The 18,135-nt window shown below is 48.5% G+C and overlaps 1 protein-coding gene across 2 annotated transcripts in view; it reads left to right on the top strand.

The window, feature by feature from the left end:
- slc38a8a (solute carrier family 38 member 8a) overlaps positions 1–2,586 on the top strand; it is a 105,807-nt gene extending 103,221 nt beyond the window's left edge. For both annotated transcript variants that reach the window (XM_038806101.1, XM_038806100.1), the window contains one exon: positions 2,147–2,586. In XM_038806101.1, the coding sequence (XP_038662029.1) occupies positions 2,147–2,252 (106 nt within the window). In that variant the 3' untranslated portion in view covers positions 2,253–2,586. The remainder of the gene's footprint in view (positions 1–2,146) is intronic.
- Positions 2,587–18,135: the final 15,549 nt, after the last annotated feature.

Genomic DNA, 18,135 nt, shown 5'->3' with positions numbered 1-18,135 from the left:
TGATCGTACAATCCCCTTTCAGAAAATAAGGAGTGGGGTAGTCATACCCGGCCATCTTTATCCTAGGTTCAGCTGTATATCTTTTTTTTCCTTCTTGCTCACTCCTTGGTTTGGTCTGGAAAAGTTGTATCTTTCAATCCTTCACATTTGTACAGCCACCATCCTCTGCTACCATTTGTTTGACGTTTAGCTGCTGTTGTATAAAGAGTCAATGGTTCTGCTGCTTTTCACAAACACCTTTATTTCACTTTAACAGACTCTGCACAAAACTCGATCTTCACATCACCTGGCACAAAGGCCACCTGAAGCCCCTTTACATATCAGTGTCAATTATTGGGTACTGAACATAAATGAGACAACTAATTGGAATGTCTCTTAACCCATTACTTAACAGCCGCCACTGCCCACTCGATTTACACACATTGTCAGAACTGAGATAGGATACTGTGGAACTGTTCAAACCTGCCTCTGGTTGGCAGTAGTGCTGTTCCGTTCTGACATTCCCAGAAAAGGGTTGAGCTGGTCATGTGGTTGGAATGCCAAACACTCAGATACGAAAGCAAATGTTCAATGGAGAGCTTGATCCTCAGGGTGCACTCTCACCGTGGTGAGAGGAAAAGCTACTGGGACACTCAAGAGGTTCACTGAAGGGTTCTTACATCGGTTTTGAGTCCTGGACGAAGCTCGCCCAGGATCACGGCCCCTGGTGCGACCAAATAAAAAGAGATGTGGCCTCCTTCGAAAGCAAACGCAGACCAGAAACAGAGAAAATGCACGGAGAGGAAATCCCGAGATATCAATTTGGTAAAAACACAACCGTTGCCAACACCCCCACCCCCACCCCCAAAGACAATCCCGGTTCTTATCACAGGACTTCACCCTTTCAGGGCAAAATGTCTCCCAGGCCTGAACCCTATACTGGTGTACAGTCGGCCCATGGAATCATGCAGCTCAGAAAGTGGCCATACAGCCCACTGTGTCTGTACTGGCATTTTGAAAGAACTGTCTAATTAGGCCCACCCTCTCCTTGTTCCATACAACGCTGCAATTTGTTTTTGTTTTGAACATACACCCAGTTTCCTTTGGGAAGCTGCTGCTGAATCCTCTTTCACCACCCTCACAGATCTTAACAACTTGTGACGCTAAAATAAAGAAATTGTTAATTATCTGAATCTGTACCCTCTAAAAGCTGTCTCCAGTAAATAGCCTCACCCTATCTCTGTTACCAAAACCCTTCATCACTTCAAACATTTTATTCAATCTCCCTATAACTATCTCTGCTTGAGAGAAAACAACCCCAGTTTCTGTTGTCTCTCCACATTCACTGAAGTCTTTCATCACTATTAACATTATGTCAATCCGCTCGCCACCATTTGTAAGGCTTTGACATCCATCCTAAAGTAGAGGCCTGGATTTTCACTACATCGGAATGACTTTGAAGTCCTTTAAAAATGGCAGGTGGGTCCTGATTCTAGGATTCTCAACCCCATTCCAAGGTTGTTTGACTTTCAGGAGTGTTTTTAATGGGTGTGGGCTGGTTCTTGTTAAAATTCTGAATCCGGCACTCCCGACCTGACCAGCTCCATTGTGGATATCGTCATGTCCAAGTCCTCCACAATTACATGGAGTCCAGCCAGGTTGTGGTATCATGGGTAAGGGACAGAGGGAGAAGAGGGGTGGCAGTAAGCCAGCTCGAATAAATAGCCGGTGCCAAGAATATTGAGAACTTCATTGTCTCAATTGACTTACGCTTTTGAGTTCAATAGTTGTGAGTTCAAGACCCCTTTCAGAGCCGGGAACACAGACTCCACATTGTTATTCCAGTGCAGTACAATGGGTGTGCTGTGCTGTTGGAGCTACTATCCATCAGTATGTTAAACTGAGGCACCATTTTATCTCTGAGCTGGATAGTAAAAACCCCATTGTACAATGTGTGTGTTCCAAGAGAGTCCTGGTTAACAGTTACCCCTCAAACAACACGATTAAAACAGTTTATCTGTTCATTACCTTCTGTGGGAACTTGCTGTGCACAAATTGGCTGCTGCATTTCCTACATTACAACAATGACTTCACTTGAAATATACTCTTTTGGTTCCTGTTGTGTTTTGATTTTTGCCAGTTTATTGAACTACTTTTCTTCTCTCAGGTGGTTTTTGATTGTCTGGGGAGCAGTCGCAATCCTGTGTGGAGTGTTCATCTTTGGACAGAGTACAGCTACTGCAGCACTGGAGCTGATAGAAAGACTCATCTAAATCCTCACAGAGCTCAATGTTGTACAGTACAGTGAAATACATGGAGTTAACGGTCACATACACAGCATTATATTTTGTATATTCGTTTGTCTGTCACTATATGTTTCTGTCTGTGTGTACATGTGCATCTGTGTTTTTGTCTATTTGTGTGCCGATGTATCTGTCTGTGCTTCCTCTGAGTTTGTTTCTGTGTGTATGTTTGTGTATCTGTGGCTCAGTGTGGTGTGTCTGTGTGTGTATATGCTTGTGTATCTGTGACTAAGTGTTTGTGAAATGAAAATGAAATGAAATGAAAATCGCTTATTGTCACGAGTAGGCTTCAATGAAGTTACTGTGAAAAGCCCCTAGTCACCACATTCCGGCGCCTGTTCAGGGAGGCTGTTACGGGAATCAAACCCTGCTGCTGGCTTGCTTGGTCTGCTTTCAAAGCCAGTGATTTAGCCCTGTGCTAAACAGCCCCTTTGTGCGTGTGTGCGTGCATCTGTGTGTGTGCCTGTGCGCATGTATCTGTGACTAAGCGTTTGCGTGTGTGTATGTATGTATCCGTATGTATGTATACATTTATCTGTGTATGTGGTTGTGTGTATCTGTGTGTGTATCTATGTATATGTATGTGTGTACGTGTGTGTGTTGTAAGGGCCCCTCCCATTGATACCCTTATTTTCCATGTCTTTGATTTTGTTGTTATAATTTTTGATCCATGGATATTTAATGGACATGTACATGGTTTAAACTAGTTTGGCAGGGGGGTGGGAACCAGAGCTATGGATCAGAGGATAGAGCAGCTGTTGAATAGGTAGAAATAGTATGCAGCGAGTCTGCGAGACAGTTGATAGGGCAAAGTTGCACTCAGTGGAATGGGTTAAAGTGTGTCTGTTTCAATGCAAGGAGTGTCAGGAATAAGGGAGATGAACTTAGAGCATGGATCAGTACTTGGAACTACGATGTTGTGGCCATTACGGAGACATGGATTTCATAGGGGTAGGAATGGTTGTTAGATGTTCCGGGGTTCAGATGTTTTCAAAAGCATAGGGTGGGAGGTAAAAGAGGAGGGGGTGTGGCACTGTTAATTAGGGAGTGCACCACAGCTACAGAAAGGAGGTAGTTGAGGAGGGTTTGTCCACTGAGTCAGTATGGGTGGATGTCAGAAACCAGAAAGGGGCAGTCACTTTATTGGGAGTTTTCTATAGACCCCCCCAGTAGCAGCAGAGAGATAGAGGAGCAGATTGGGCGGCAGATCTTGGAAAGGTGCAGAAGTAACAGAGTTGTTGTCATGGATGACTTCAACTTCCCTAATATTGACTGGAACCTCCAGAGTGCAAATGGTTTGGATGGTGCAGATTTTGTCAGGTGTGATCAGGAAGGTTTCCTGACTCAATATGATGATAGGCCGACTAGGGGGGAGGCCATATTGGACTTGGTGCTCGGCAATGAACAAGGTCAGGTGTCAGATGTCTTGGTGGGAGAGCATTCTGTTGACAGTGACCACAACTCCTTGACCATAGTCATGGAGAGGGAAAGGAACAGACAGTATGGGAAGGTATTTAATTGGGGGAGGGGCAATTATACTGCTATTAGACAGGAGCTGAGGAACATAAAGTGGGAACAATTGTTCTTGGGGAAAGGCACAACAGTCATCTGGGGGTTGTTTAAGGAGCACTTGCTGCGAGTGCTGGATAGTTTTGTCACACTGAGAAGAGGAAGGAATGGTAAGGTGAAGGAGCCTTGGATGACAAGAGAAGTTGAGCTTCCAGTCAAGAGGAAGAAGGAAGCTTACATGAGGTTGAGGAAGCAAGGATCTGACTCAGCTGTTGAGGGTTACAAGATAGTCAGGAAGGAACTCAAAAATGGACTTAGGAGAGCTGGATGGGGGCATGAAAAAGCCCTGGTGGGAAGGGTTAGGGGAAAACCCAAGGCCTTCTACACTTATGTGAAAAATAAGAGGGTGATCAGAGTGAGAGTAGGGCCGATCAGAGATAGTGGAGGGAACTTGTGCCTAGAGTCTGAGGACGTAGGGGAGGCCCTAAATGAATAGTTTGCTTCAGTATTCACTAGAGAGAGGGAATGTGTTACTCATGAGAACAGTGTGAACCAGGTTAAAAGACTCAAACAGGTTGATATTAAGAAGGAGGATGTGCTGGAAATTTTGAAAAGCATCAGAATAGATAAGCCCCCTGGGCCTGACGGGATATACCCAAGGTTACTATGAGAAGCAAGGGAGGAGATTGCTGTGATGATCTTTGCGTCCTCACTCTCCACTGGAGTAGTACCGGACGATTGGAGGGAGGTGAATGTTGTTCCCCTGTTCAAGAAAGGGAATACGGAAATCCGTGAGAATTACAGACCCATCAGTCTTACGTCTGTGGTGAACAAAATAGTGGAAAGGATTCTGAGAGATAGGATTTATGATTAATTAGAAAAACATAGTTTGATTAAAGATAGTTAGCATGGCTTTGTGAGGGGTAGGTCATGGCTCACAAGCCTCATTGAATTCTTTGAGGATGTGACGAGACACTTTGATGAAGGTCGGGCAGTGGATGTGGTGTATATAGATTTCAGTAAGGCATTTGATAAGGTTCCCCATGGTAGGCTCATTCAGAAAGTTAGGGGCATGGGATACAGGGAAATTTGGCTGTCTGGATACAGAATTGGCTGGCCAAAAGAAGACAGCGAGTGGTAGTGGATGGAAAGTATTCCCCCTTGAGGTCAGTGACCAGTGGTGTCCCGCAGGGATCTGTTCTGGGACCTCTGCTCTTTGTGGTTTTTATAAATAACTTGGATGAGGAAGTGGAAGAGTGGGCTAGTAAGTTTGCCGATGACACGAAGGTTGGGGGAGTTGTAGATAGTGTTGAGGTTTGTTGCAGATTACAACAGGACATTGACAGGATGCAGAGCTGGGCTGAGAAGTGGCAGATGGAGTTCAACCTCGATAAATGTGAACTGATTCATTTTGGAAGGTCGAATTTGAGTGCTGAATACAGGGTAAAAGGCAGGATTCTTGGAAGTGTGGAGGAATACTGGGATCTTGGGGTCCATGTACATAGATCCCTCAAAGTTGCCATCCAGATTGATAGGGTTGTTAAGAAAGCGTATGGTGTGTTGGCTTTCATAAACAGAGGGATTGAGTTTAAGAGCCGCGAGGTTTTGCTGCAGCCTTATAAAATCCTAGTTAGACCACACTTGGAATATTGTATCCAGTTCTGGTCGCCTCATTATAGGAAGGATGCGGATGCTTTGGAGAGGGTACAGAGGAGAATTACCAGGATGCTGCCTGGACTGGAGGGCATGTCTTATGAAGAAAGTTTGAGGGAGCTAGGGCTTTTCTCACTGGAGCGAAGAAGGAAGAGAGGTGATTTGATAAAGGTGTACAAGGTGATGAGAGGCATGGATAGAGTGATAGCCAGAGACTTTTCCCCAGGGTGTAAATGGCTGTCACGAGGGGACATAGTTTTAAGGTGATTGGAGGAAGGTATAGGGGAGATGTCAGAGGTAGGCTCTTTACATAGAGAGTGGTGGGTGTGTGGAATGCACTGCCAGCAGAGGTGGTGGAGTCTGAGTCATTAGGGATATTTAAGCAACTCTTGGACAGGCACATGGACAGCAGTAAATTGAAGGGGTATAGGTTAGGCTGACCTTAGATTAGGATAAATGGTAGGCACAATATCTAGGGTCGAAGGGCCTGTACTGTGCTGTACTGTTCTATGTTCTGTGTACCTTTAAGTCGAGCAAAGGAAGTGTGGGACTGAAAAGTTGCAAAATAGTACACTGCTCTCTCAAGAATTAGATTTTGAACAAAATAACTCAGGCTTTCTGGGACCTGAGAGAAGGAATGGCTTCAGTTCGATTGGTTGGCTGGTGGCCAATGGATTGGCCAAGGACCGTATTTTGCCCAGCAGTAGACATCGATTGGGTCCTGCCAGGGGTCTTTCACAGAAGCCGGGAGAAAGCTTCTGGACGCTAACAGCAGAGGTTGTGTGTTGTTCTGTCTCTCTTTCTTTCTCCAAAATGTTTCCTGCCCGCTGGTTCTGAGTCTGCAGAGAAGTCTCGAGACCCTGATGAATCTATAGCCAAAACCATTACATACTTTTTACTTTTAGTATTTTTTTACACCCCTCTTTCCCATCTGCTTTTGCCTGTCTTGTACACGTGTAGAGGGTGGGGCGGATTAATGAGGGGGAGGGTTAGAAATTAGATTATAGTCAACCAATTGTATTTGCTGCCTATTTAATTATAGTTATTGTTATTAATAAAAGATAATTGTGTTTACATTTACAAATCTGTGACTGCAGTTATTGGGCAGCTAAAGACCAAAGACTTTGAGTATTTTAAAAATGAATTATTAATTTTACACCGGGTCAAGTGGGGCTGGAATTGACCGCGCATTATCCCAGGGTACCGTAACAGTGTGTGCATGTATATGTACGTTATTGCATATCTGTGTGTATATTGGGAGTGGCTCAGGACGTTCCCCCAAAATTCCTCCCCCGATGAGCCGAGTTCACGACTGTGTCCAGCACCACCACAGTCGCGGGGGGATCCATGCCGCTGGCCGGGAGTGGGGGTGGGGCTTTGGCTGGGGGGGGGGGCTGGTGAGGGGTGGTCCGGGGTTGGTGAGGGGGCATCCAGAGGGGCACTATTTGGCAGGTCGTGTCCGTGCGCGCCCGGCGCTATGTTGTACGGCGCAACTGCTGCAGGTCATCGCCGTGCGCATGGGCGGCCACGGACCCGGCCATTCTCGGCCGTTTTTGCCACGGGAGCTGGGAGTTCTACCTGGTGCCACTGCTAGCCCCTCACCGGTCCCGGAATGGGTGAGGAATGGGTGCCGATTTTGGCGCCGTAAAACGCCACAATTCCCACACTAGCGTCAGCAATTAGCCGCAGAATCGGAGAATCCACCCCCGTCTCTACAGACTCAAAGTGAATCACCTCACATTTACTTATATTGAAAGAGACTTTCCACAGTTTTGCCTATTCATTTAATCAGTTGTTGCATCTGTCTACATTGCTTGAAATTATGCAACCTAACTTTGTGCATTATCCTCTAAGTCATTAATAAACATTGTAAATAGTTGACGGCCCAAGACAGCTCCTTGTCTAATGAAAACATGTCACATGCTGCCAAATTTGATTTGCATTTGATAAGGTTCCCCATGGAAGGCTTATGCGGAAAGTAAGGAGGCATGGGATAGTGGGTAATTTGGCCAGTTGGATAACAAACTGGCTAACCAATAGAAGTCAGAGAGTGGTGGTGGATGACAAATATTCAGCCTGGAGCCCAGTTACTAGTGGCGTACCACAAGGATCAGTTCTGGGTCCTCTGCTGTTTGTGATTTTCATTAATGACTTGGATGAGGGAGTTGAAGGGTGGGTCAGTAAATTTGCAGACGATACGAAGATTGGTGGAGTCGTGGATAGTGAGGACGGCTATTGTCAGCTGCAAAGAGACATAGATAGGATGCAGAGCTGGGCTGAGAAGTGGCAGATGGAGTTTAACCCTGAAAAGTGTGAGGTTGTCCATTTTGGAAGGACAAATATAAACGCGGAATACAGGGTTAACGGTAGGGTTCTTGGCAATGTGGAGGAGCAGAGAGATGTTGGGGGTCTATGTTCATAGATCTTTGAAAGTTGCCAGTCAAGTGGATAGAGGTGTGAAGAAGGCCTATGGTTTGCTAGCGTTCATTAGCAGAGAGATTGAATTTAAGAGCCGTGAGATGATGATACAGCTGTACAAAACCTTGGTAAGGCCACATCTGGAGTACTGTGCAGTTCTGGTCGCCTTATTTTAGGAAGGATGTGGAAGCTTGGGAAAAGGTGCAAAGGAGATTTACCAGGATGTTGCCTGGAATGGAGAGCAGGTCTTACGAGGAAAGGTTGAGGGTGCTAGGCCTTTTCTCATTAGAACGGAGAAGGATGAGGGGGCGACTTGATAGAGGTTTATAAGATGATCAGGGGAATAGATAGAGTAGACAGTCAGAGACTTTTTTCCCGAGTGGAACAAACCATTACAAGGGGACATAAATTTAAGGTGAATGGTGGAAGATATAGGAGGGATGTCAGAGGTAGGTTCTTTACCCAGAGAGTAGTGGGGGCATGGAATGCACTGCCTGTGGAAGTAATTGAGTCGGAAACATTAGGGACCTTCAAGCAGCTATTGGATAGGTACATGGATTACGATAGCATAATGGAATGTAGATTAATTTGTTCTTAAGGGAAGCAAGGTAGCATTGTGGATAGCACAATTGCTTCACAGCTGCAGGATCCCAGGTCCGATTCCAGCTTGGGTCACTATCTGTGCGGAGACTGCACATCCTCTCCGTGTGTGCGTGGGTTTCCTCTGGGTGCTCCCGTTTCCTCCCACAGTCCAAAGATGTGCAGGTTGGCCATGTTAAATTGCCCTTAGTGTCCAAAATTGCCCTTAGTGTTGGGTGGGGTTACTGGGCTCTGGGGATAGGGTGGAGGTGTTGACCTTGGGTAGGGTGCTCTTTCCAAGAGCCGGTGCAGACTCGATGGGCTGAATGGCCTCCTTCTGCACTGTAAATTCTATGATAATCTATGATTAATCTAAGACAAAGGTTCAGCACAGCATCGTGGACCGAAGGGCCTGTTCTGTGCTGTATTTTTCTATGTTCTAAATAAAGAATTATCGCATTTATCCCTATTCTCTGTCTCCTGCCATCCAACAAATTTTCTTACCCTTCTGAGGGCTTTATTTCCTCTTATTATTATTTTTTCTATATGTTTCTGAAGCTCTGACTTCACTGGCTAATCCATGTCCGTTAGGGTCTCAGCATGGCTGATGGGTCTATTGATCCAAAGACAGATATTCGAGTGCGTATTTGTTTTTCAGACTTCGACAAAAACAGGATACTCACAGGTGTTGGGCTACTAGCTGAGTCATATAAATCCAGCTCATCCTCATCGGCAATGTAATGATGCACGTTGACTGACTTCTTTACAAACATGAAAGGTATTAACCAATAAGAAAAACTGTACGGAGGCCAGCAGCCACATGGCCGCCCCGGTCTTCATAATTACTTCTAGCTGTGTACTACATGCCTTCTGCCAAAGAGAGGACTCCATCCCTTGGGGTGATTACCCACTCTCAGTCCCACTTGGTCCCCCAAGCCAGGTGACCCTCTTCTGCTGGCTGTGTTGCCCTTAAAGGGACAATCACCACAAATCATCAAACAGGCCAATTATTTACATTGGATTCCATGAGCTTTAGCTCATTGCCCCTCATGAGGGACTTCATCAAGCACTATCTGGAAGGCTATATAAATAATTCCCACAAACATTCCCCTGTCCTCTACTTTAATCACTGCTTCCAAAAATTCACTAACTATAGACTCCAGGGGCAGCACGGTGGCACAGTGGTTAGCATTGCGGCCTACGGCACTGAGGACCCGGGTTCGAATCCCGGCCCTGGGTCACTGTCCGTGTGGAGTTTGCACATTCTCCCCGTGTCTGCGTGGGTTTCACCCCCACAACCCAAAGATGTGCAGGTTAGGTGAATTGGCCACGCTAAATTGCCCCTTAATTGGGAAAAAATAATTGGGTACTCTAAATGTTAAAAAAAAAACTATAGACTCCAGTAATTTCCTAACATCAAATGTTAGACTAACTGGTTTGTAAATTCCTGGTTTCCTTTTTTCATCCTTTTCTCATCCTTTTAAATAGTGGAGTGACACGTAACTTTCATAGAATATCTGCAGTGCCGAAGGAGGCCATTTGGCCCATCGGGTCTACACTGACCCACTAAAAGAGCACCCTATCTAATCCCATTCCCCCGCCCTATCCTCATACTCCCGTAACTCCACCTAACCTGTGCACCCCTGGACACTGAGGGGTAATTTAGAATGACCAATCCACCTAACCTGCACATCTTTGGACTGTGGGAGGAAACCGGAACACCTTTCCAATCTAACGGAATGCTCCCTGAATTGAGAAAAATTTTCATAATTAGAGTTCGGGTGTCGGCAATGTTCTCACCTGCTTCTTTTAAACCTATGGAATAATAACCATCTGATCTTGGGGAATTGTCACTCTTTGGTAATGTTATTTTCTCCATTACTTGAATAGTGCCGAAAAAAGATATAGAACATAGAGAACATAGAATATAGAACATTACAGCGCAGCACGGGCCCTTCGGCCCTCGATGTTGCGCCGACCTGTGAAACCATCTGAAGCCTATCTGACCTACACTATTCCATTTTCATCCATATGTCTATCCAGTGACCACTTAAATGCCCTTAAAGTTGGCGAGTTTACTACTGTTGCAGGCAGGGCGTTCCACACCCCTACTACTCTCTGAGTAAAGAAACTGCCTCTGACATCTGTCCTATATCTACCACCCCTCAATTTAAAGCTCTGTCCCCTCGTGTTGGTCATCACCATCCGAGGAAAAAGACTCTCACTGTCCACCCTATCTAACCCTCTGACTATCTTATACGTCTCTATTAAGTCACCTCTCAGCCTTCTCCTCTCTAACAAAAACAACTTCAAGTCCCTGAGCCTTTCCTCGTAAGACCTTCCCTCCATACCAGGCAACAACCTAGTAAATATCCTCCAAACCTTTTCCAAAGCTTCCACATCCTTCCTATAATGTGGTGACCAGAACTGCACGCAGTACTCCAGGTGCAGCCGCACCAGAGTTATATACAGCTGCAGCATGACCTTGTGGCTCCGAAACTCAATCCCCCTGCTGATAAAGGCTAGCACACCATATGCCTTCTTAACAGCCCTATTAACCTGGGTGGCAACTTTCAGGGATTTATGTACCTGGATGCCGAGATCTCTCTGTTCATCTACACTACCAAGAATCTTGCCATTAGCCCAGTACTCTGCATTCCTGTTACTCCTTCCAAAGTGAACCACCTCACACTTTTCCGCGTTAAACTCCATCTGCCACCTCTCAGCCCAGCTCTGCAGCTGATCTATGTCCCTCTGTATCCTACAACATCCTTCAGCACTATCCACAACTCCACCGACCTTCGTGTCATCTGCAAATTTACTAACCCATCCTTCTACACCCTCTTCCAGGTCATTTATAAAAATGACAAACAGCAGTGTCCCCAAAACAGATCCTTGCGGTACACCACTAGTAACTGAACTCCAGGATGAACATTTGCCATCAACCACCACCCTCTGTCTTCTTTCAGCTAGCCAATTACTGATCCAAACCGCTAAATCACCTTCAATCCCATACTTCCTTATTTTCTGCAATAGCCTACCGTGGGGAACCTTATCAAACGCCTTACTGAAATCCATATACATCACATCAACCGTTTTACCCTCATCCACCTGTTTGGTCACCTTCTCAAAAAACTCAATAAGGTTTGTGAGGCATGACCTACCCTTCACAAAACCGTGTTGACTATCGCTAATCAACTTGTTCTTTTCAAGGTGATTATAAACCCTATCTCTTATAACCTTTCCAACATTTTACCCACAACCGAAGTAAGGCTCACAGGTCTATAATTACCAGGGTTGTCTCTACTCCCCTTCTTGAACAAGGGGACAACATTTGCTATCCTCCAGTCTTCTGGCACTATTCCTGTCGACAAAGTCGACACAAAGATCAAGGACAAAGGCTCTGCAATCTCCTCCCTGGCTTCCCAGAGAATCCTAGGATAAATCCCATCTGGCCCAGGGGACTTATCTATTTTGACATTTTCCAAAATTGCTAACACCTCCTCCTTTTGAACCCCAATTCCATCTAGCCTGGTCGACTGAACCTGAGTATTCTCCTCGACAACATTGTCTTTCTCCAGTGTAAACACTGACGAAAAATATCCATTTAACGCTTCTCCTATCTCCTCTGATTCCACACACAACTTTCCACTACTATCCTTGATTGGCCCTAAACTTACTCTAGTCATTCTTTTGTTCTTGATATACCTATAGAAAGCCTTAGGGTTTTCCTTGATCCTATCCGCCAATGACTTTTCGTGTCCTCTCCTCGCTCTTCTTAACTCTCCCTTTAGGTCCTTCCTGGCTAACTTGTAACTCTCAAGTGCCCTAACTGAGCCTTCATGTCTCATCCTAACATAAGCCTTCTTCTTCCTCTTGACAAGTGCTTCAACTTCCTTAGTAAACCACGGTTCCCTTGCTCGACAACTTCCTCCCTGCCTGACAGGTACATACTTATCAAGGACATGCAGTAGCTGTTCCTTGAAAAAGCTCCACATTTCGATTGTACCCATCCCCTGCAGTTTCCTTCCCCATCCTGTACATCCTAAATCTTGCCGAATAGCATCATAATTGCCTTTCCCCCAGCTATAATTCTTGCCTTGCGGTATATACCTATCCCTGCCCATTGCTAAAGTAAACATAACCGAGTTGTGATCACTATCACCAAAGTGCTCACCTACGTCTAAATCTAACACCTGGCCGGGTTCATTACCCAGTACTAAATCCAATGTGGCCTCGCCCCTTGTTGGCCTGTCTACATACTGTGTCAGAAAACCCTCCTGCACACACTGTACAAAAACTGACCCATCTATAGTACTCGAACTATAGTATTTCCAGTCAATATTTGGAAAGTTAAAGTCCCCCATAACAACTACCCTGTTACTCTCGCTCCTGTCGAGAATCATCTTTGCAATCCTTTCCTCTACATCTCTGGAACTATTCGGAGGTCTATAGACAACTCCCAACAGGGTGACCTCTCCTCTCCTGTTCCTAACCTCGGCCCATACTACCTCAGTAGACGAATCCTCAAACGTCCTTTCTACCGCCGTAATACTTTCCTTGATTAACAATGCCACACACCCCCCTCTTTTACCATCTTCTCTGTTCTTACAGAAACATCTAAATCTTGGAACCTGCAACAACCATTCCTGTCCCTGCTCTACCCATGTCTCCGAAATCGCCACAACATCGAGATCCCAGGTACCAACCCATGCTGCAAGCTCACCCACCTTATTCGGGATGCTCCTGGCGTTGAAGTAGACACACTTCAAACCAGCGTCTTGCTTGCCGGTGCCCTCTTTCGAACTTTCAACCCTATCCCTGACCTCACTACTCTCAACATCCTGTACACTGGGACTACAATTTAGGTTCCCATCCCCCTGCTGAATTAGTTTAAACCCCCCCCCCCCCCCGAAGAGCACTAGCAAATCTCCCCCCCAGGATATTGGTACCCCTCTGGTTCAGGTGAAGACCATCCTGTTTGTAGAGGTCCCACCTACCTCAGAATGAGCCCTAATTATCCAGGAAACCAAAACCCTCCCTCCTGCACCATCCCTGTAGCCACGTGTTCAACTCCTCTCTCTCCTTATTTCTCACTTCGCTAGCATGTGGCACGGGTAACAACCCAGAGATAAAAACTCTGTTTCTTCTAGCTCTCAGCTTCCACCCTAGCTCCCTGAATTTCTGTCTCAAATCCCCATCTCTCTTCCTACCTATGTCGTTGGTACCTATGTGGACCACGACTTGGGGCTGCTCCCCCTCCCCCTTAAGGATCTCAAAAACACGATCAGAGACATCACAAACCCTGGCACCTGGGAGGCAACACACCAACCGTTCCCACAGAACCTCCTGTCTGTTCCTCTAACTATGGAGTCCCCAATGACAAGTGCTCTGTTCCTCTTCTCCCTTCCCTTCTTTTTTTTAAAATAATTTTTATTGAAAGAATTTTTTACATGAAGATATTTACCCCAACTAACTATAAAATATTACAAAATATTCCCTCTTAGCAAATATCCCCCCCCCCCGCCCGAACTCGCGCTGCGCGCGTTGTCCCTCCCCCCTCCCCCCTCCCCCAAAACAAACAAAGCAACAATCAACATCAAACATGAACAGCGAGCAAATTTGCCCGCATTTCAACCGTAAATAACCCACCACAACCGTTGTTGCCACCCCCCCCCCCCCCCCCCCCCCCCCCCCGGGTTGCTGCTGCTGCGACCTCTGTACCCTATCTCTGAGCCAAAAAGTCGAGGAAAGGCTGCCACCGCCTGAAGAACCCTTGTACCGACCCTCTCAGGGCGAATTTGACCCTTTCCAACTGAATAAAGCTTGCCATGTCATTAATCCAAGTTTCCACGCTTGGAGGCCTCGCGTCCTTCCACTGTATTAGTATCCTTCTTCGAGCAACTAGGGACGCAAAGGCCAGTACTCCGGCCTCTCTCGCCTCCTGTACCCCCGGCTCCACCCCAACCCCAAAGATCGCAAGTCCCCATCCTGGTTTGACCCTGGATCCCACCACCCTCGACACCGTCCTTGCCACCCCCTTCCAGAACTCCTCCAGTGCCGGACATGCCCAAAACATATGGACATGGTTCGCTGGACTTCCCGAACACCTGACACATCTGTCTTCACCCCCAAAGAACCGACTCATCCTTGTCCCCGTCATATGGGCTCTATGTAGCACCTTAAATTGAATGAGGCTAAGCCTCGCACACGAGGAGGAAGAATTAACCCTCTCCAGGGCATCAGCCCATGTCCCATCCTCTATCTGTTCTCCCAGCTCCCCCTCCCACTTGGCTTTCAGCTCCTCTACTGATGCCTCCTCCGCCTCCTGCATTACTTTGTAGATGTCCGATATCCTCCCCCCTCCGACCCAGACCCCCGAGAGCACCCTATCACTCGCCCCCCTACTGGGGAGCAAGGGAAACCCTTCCACCTGGCGTCTAGCAAATGTCTTCACCTGCAAATGTCTAAACATGTTTCCCGGGGGGAGCCCGAATTTCTCCTCCAGCTCTCTCAGGCTCGCAAACCTCCCATCTACAAACAGATCCTTCAGCTGCCTGTCCCACCCTGTGCCAGCTCTGAAATCCCCCGTCCATGTTCCCCGGGATGAATCTATGGTTCCCTCTTAACGGTGCCTCCATCAGACCTCCCACTTCCCCCCTGTGTCGCCTCCACTGCCCCCAGATCTTGAGGGTGGCCGCCACCACCGGGCTCGTGGTGTACCTCGTGGGAGGGAGCGGCCATGGCGCCGTTACTAGGGCCCCCAGGCTTATGTTGCCACAGGACGCCCTCTCCATTCGTTTCCAAGCTGCCCCCTCCCCTTCCATCATCCACTTGCGCACCATCGATACATTTGCCGCCCAGTAATACCCCGAAAGATTGGGTAATGCCAGCCCTCCACTATCCCTACTCCGCTCCAAGAAGACTCTCCTCACCCTTGGGGTGCCGTGCGTCCACACGTGGCTCATGATGCTACTCGTCACCTTTTTGAAGAAGGCCCTAGGGAGGAAGATGGGCAAGCACTGAAATAAAAACAAAAACCTCGGGAGGACCGTCATTTTAACGGACTGCACTCTGCCCGCCAGCGACAGCGGCACCATGTCCCACCTTTTAAATTCCTCCTCTATCTGTTCCACCAGCCTGGAAAAGTTCAGCTTGTGGAGAGTCCCCCAGTTCCTTGCCACCTGCACCCCTAAATATCTAAAACTCTTTCCTGCTCTCTTAAACGGGAGTCTCCCGATTCCCTCTTCCTGGTCCCCTGGGTGTATCACAAATACCTCACTCTTGCCCAAGTTTAGCTTGTACCCCGAAAAGTCCCCAAATTCTGCTAGCAGTTCCATCACCTCCGGCATTCCCCCTTCTGGGTCTGCCACGTATAGCAGCAGGTCGTCCGCGTATAGCGATACCCGGTGCTCCTCCCCGCCCCTTGTCAGCCCTCTCCACCCCCCTGAGCCCCTCAGTGCCATCGCCAATGGTTCAATTGCCAGTGCGAAGAGCAGGGGGGACAAGGGGCACCCCTGTCTGGTCCCCCGGTGGAGCCCAAAATACTCCGATCTCCTACCATTCGTCACTACACTTGCCGTCGGGGCCGAATAGAGCAGCTTCACCCATTTAATAAATCCCTCCCCAAATCCAAACCGTTCCAGCGTCTCCCACAGGTACTTCCACTCCACCCTATCAAATGCTTTCTCCGCGTCCAATGCCACCACTATCTCCGCCTCACCCTCCACTGCCGGCATCATGATGACGTTTAGCAGTCTCCGCATGTTCGTATTAAGCTGCCGCCCTTTCACAAAACCCGTCTGGTCCTCGTGTATCACCCCTGGCACACAATCCTCTATCCTGGTAGCCAGGATCTTTGCCAGCAACTTGGCGTCCACATTCAGGAGCGAGATAGGCCTATATGACCCACACTGCACGGGGTCCTTGTCCCGCTTCAAGATCAGAGAGATCAGTGCCTGCGACATTGTCGGGGGCAGAGCCCCCCCTCCCATGCCTCGTTGAAGGCTCGTACCAGCACAGGGCCCACCAAATCCGCATATTTTTTGTAAAATTCCACCGGGAACCCGTCTGGCCCCGGCGCCTTCCCCGTCTGCATATGCCCAATCCCCTTGACTAGCTCCTCTAACCCTATCGGCGCCCCCAGCCCCTCTACCAGCTCCTCTTGGACCTTGGGGAACCTCAATTTGTTCAAGAAGCCCTCCATCCCCCCTCCCCTCGTCGGCGGCTCTGACCGATACAGCTCCTTCTAGAAGTCTCTGAAGACCCCATTTACTTCTGGCCCCTTCTGCACTACGTTCCCACCCCTCTCCCTCACTCCCCCAATTTCTCTAGCCGCATCCCGCTTGCGGAGCTGATGCGCCAACATCCTACTCGCCTTCTCCCCATATTCATAAATCGCGCCCTGCGCCCTTCTCCACTGTGTCTCTGCCTTTCTGGTGGTCAACAGGTCGAACTTAGCCTGCAAACTGCGCCGTTCCCCCAACAGCCCCTCCTCTGGTGCCTCCGCATATCTCCTATCCACGTCCAAAAGCTCCCCCACCAGCCTCTCCCTCTCCTGTCTCTCCCTCCTTTCCCTATGTGCCCGTATGGAGATCAGCTCCCCCCGGATCACCACCTTCAGGGCCTCCCAGACCATCCCCACCTGCACCTCCCCCGTGTCATTAGTGGCCAGATATCTTTCAATGCTCTTCCGGACCCTCTTACACACCTCCTCATCCGCCAGCAACCCCACATCCAGGCGCCACAGCGGACGCTGGTCCCGCGCCTCCCCCATTTCCAAATCTACCCAGTGTGGCGCATGGTCTGAGACCGCTATGGCCGAGTACTCCACTTCCCGTACTTTCGGGATCAGTCCCCTGCTCAATACAAAAAAGTCAATTCTCGAGTAGACTCTGTGGACATGGGAGAAAAAGGAATACTCCCTCGCCCTCGGCCTCCCAAACCTCCAGGGATCTACCCCTCCCATCTGCTCCATAAACCCCTTTAACACTTCTGCCGCTGCCGGCCTCCTACTCGTCCTTGAACTCGATCTGTCCAGCACGGGGTCCAGCACTGTGTTGAAGTCCCCCCCCATGATCAGGCCCCCTGCCTCCAGGTCCAGAATGAGGCCCAGTAGGCGCCTCATGAAGCCAGCGTTGTCCCAATTCGGGGCATACACATTAACCATCACCACTTTCTCCCCCTGTAGCCTACCCTTCACCATGACATACCTACCCTCTTTATCCGCCACCACCTCCGCCGCCACGAACGACACCCTCTTCCCTACCAGGATCGCCACCCCCCGGTTCTTTGCGTCCAGTCCTGAGTGGAACACCTGTCCCACCCACCCCCTTCTCAGGCGGACCTGGTCCGCCACCTTCAAATGGGTCTCTTGTAGCATTGCTACATCCGCCTTCAGTCCCTTCAAATGCGAGATTACTCTCGTTCTCTTGACCGGCCCATTCAGCCCCCTCACATTCCAAGTGATCAGCCGGGTCGAAGGGCAGCCCGCCCCTCTCCCCTGCCGACTAGCCATATCCTGTCACCTGCTCGCCCCGAGTCAGCCCTCCCCTTCTGACCCGCTCCCCATGGCGATGGCGCCCTCCCCCACCCCTCCGGTCCTCAACTTCTCCTCCCTGGCCTTTTCAGCAGCAACCCGGTAGCCCCCCCTTCCCCCCCTCCCCCTCCCCCCCCCCCACCCCCCTCCCCCCCC

This window comes from Scyliorhinus canicula, chromosome 9 (assembly GCF_902713615.1).
Source record: "Scyliorhinus canicula chromosome 9, sScyCan1.1, whole genome shotgun sequence".
Lineage (NCBI taxonomy): Eukaryota > Metazoa > Chordata > Chondrichthyes > Carcharhiniformes > Scyliorhinidae > Scyliorhinus > Scyliorhinus canicula.
This window is presented reverse-complemented; position numbering and strand designations above follow the sequence as displayed.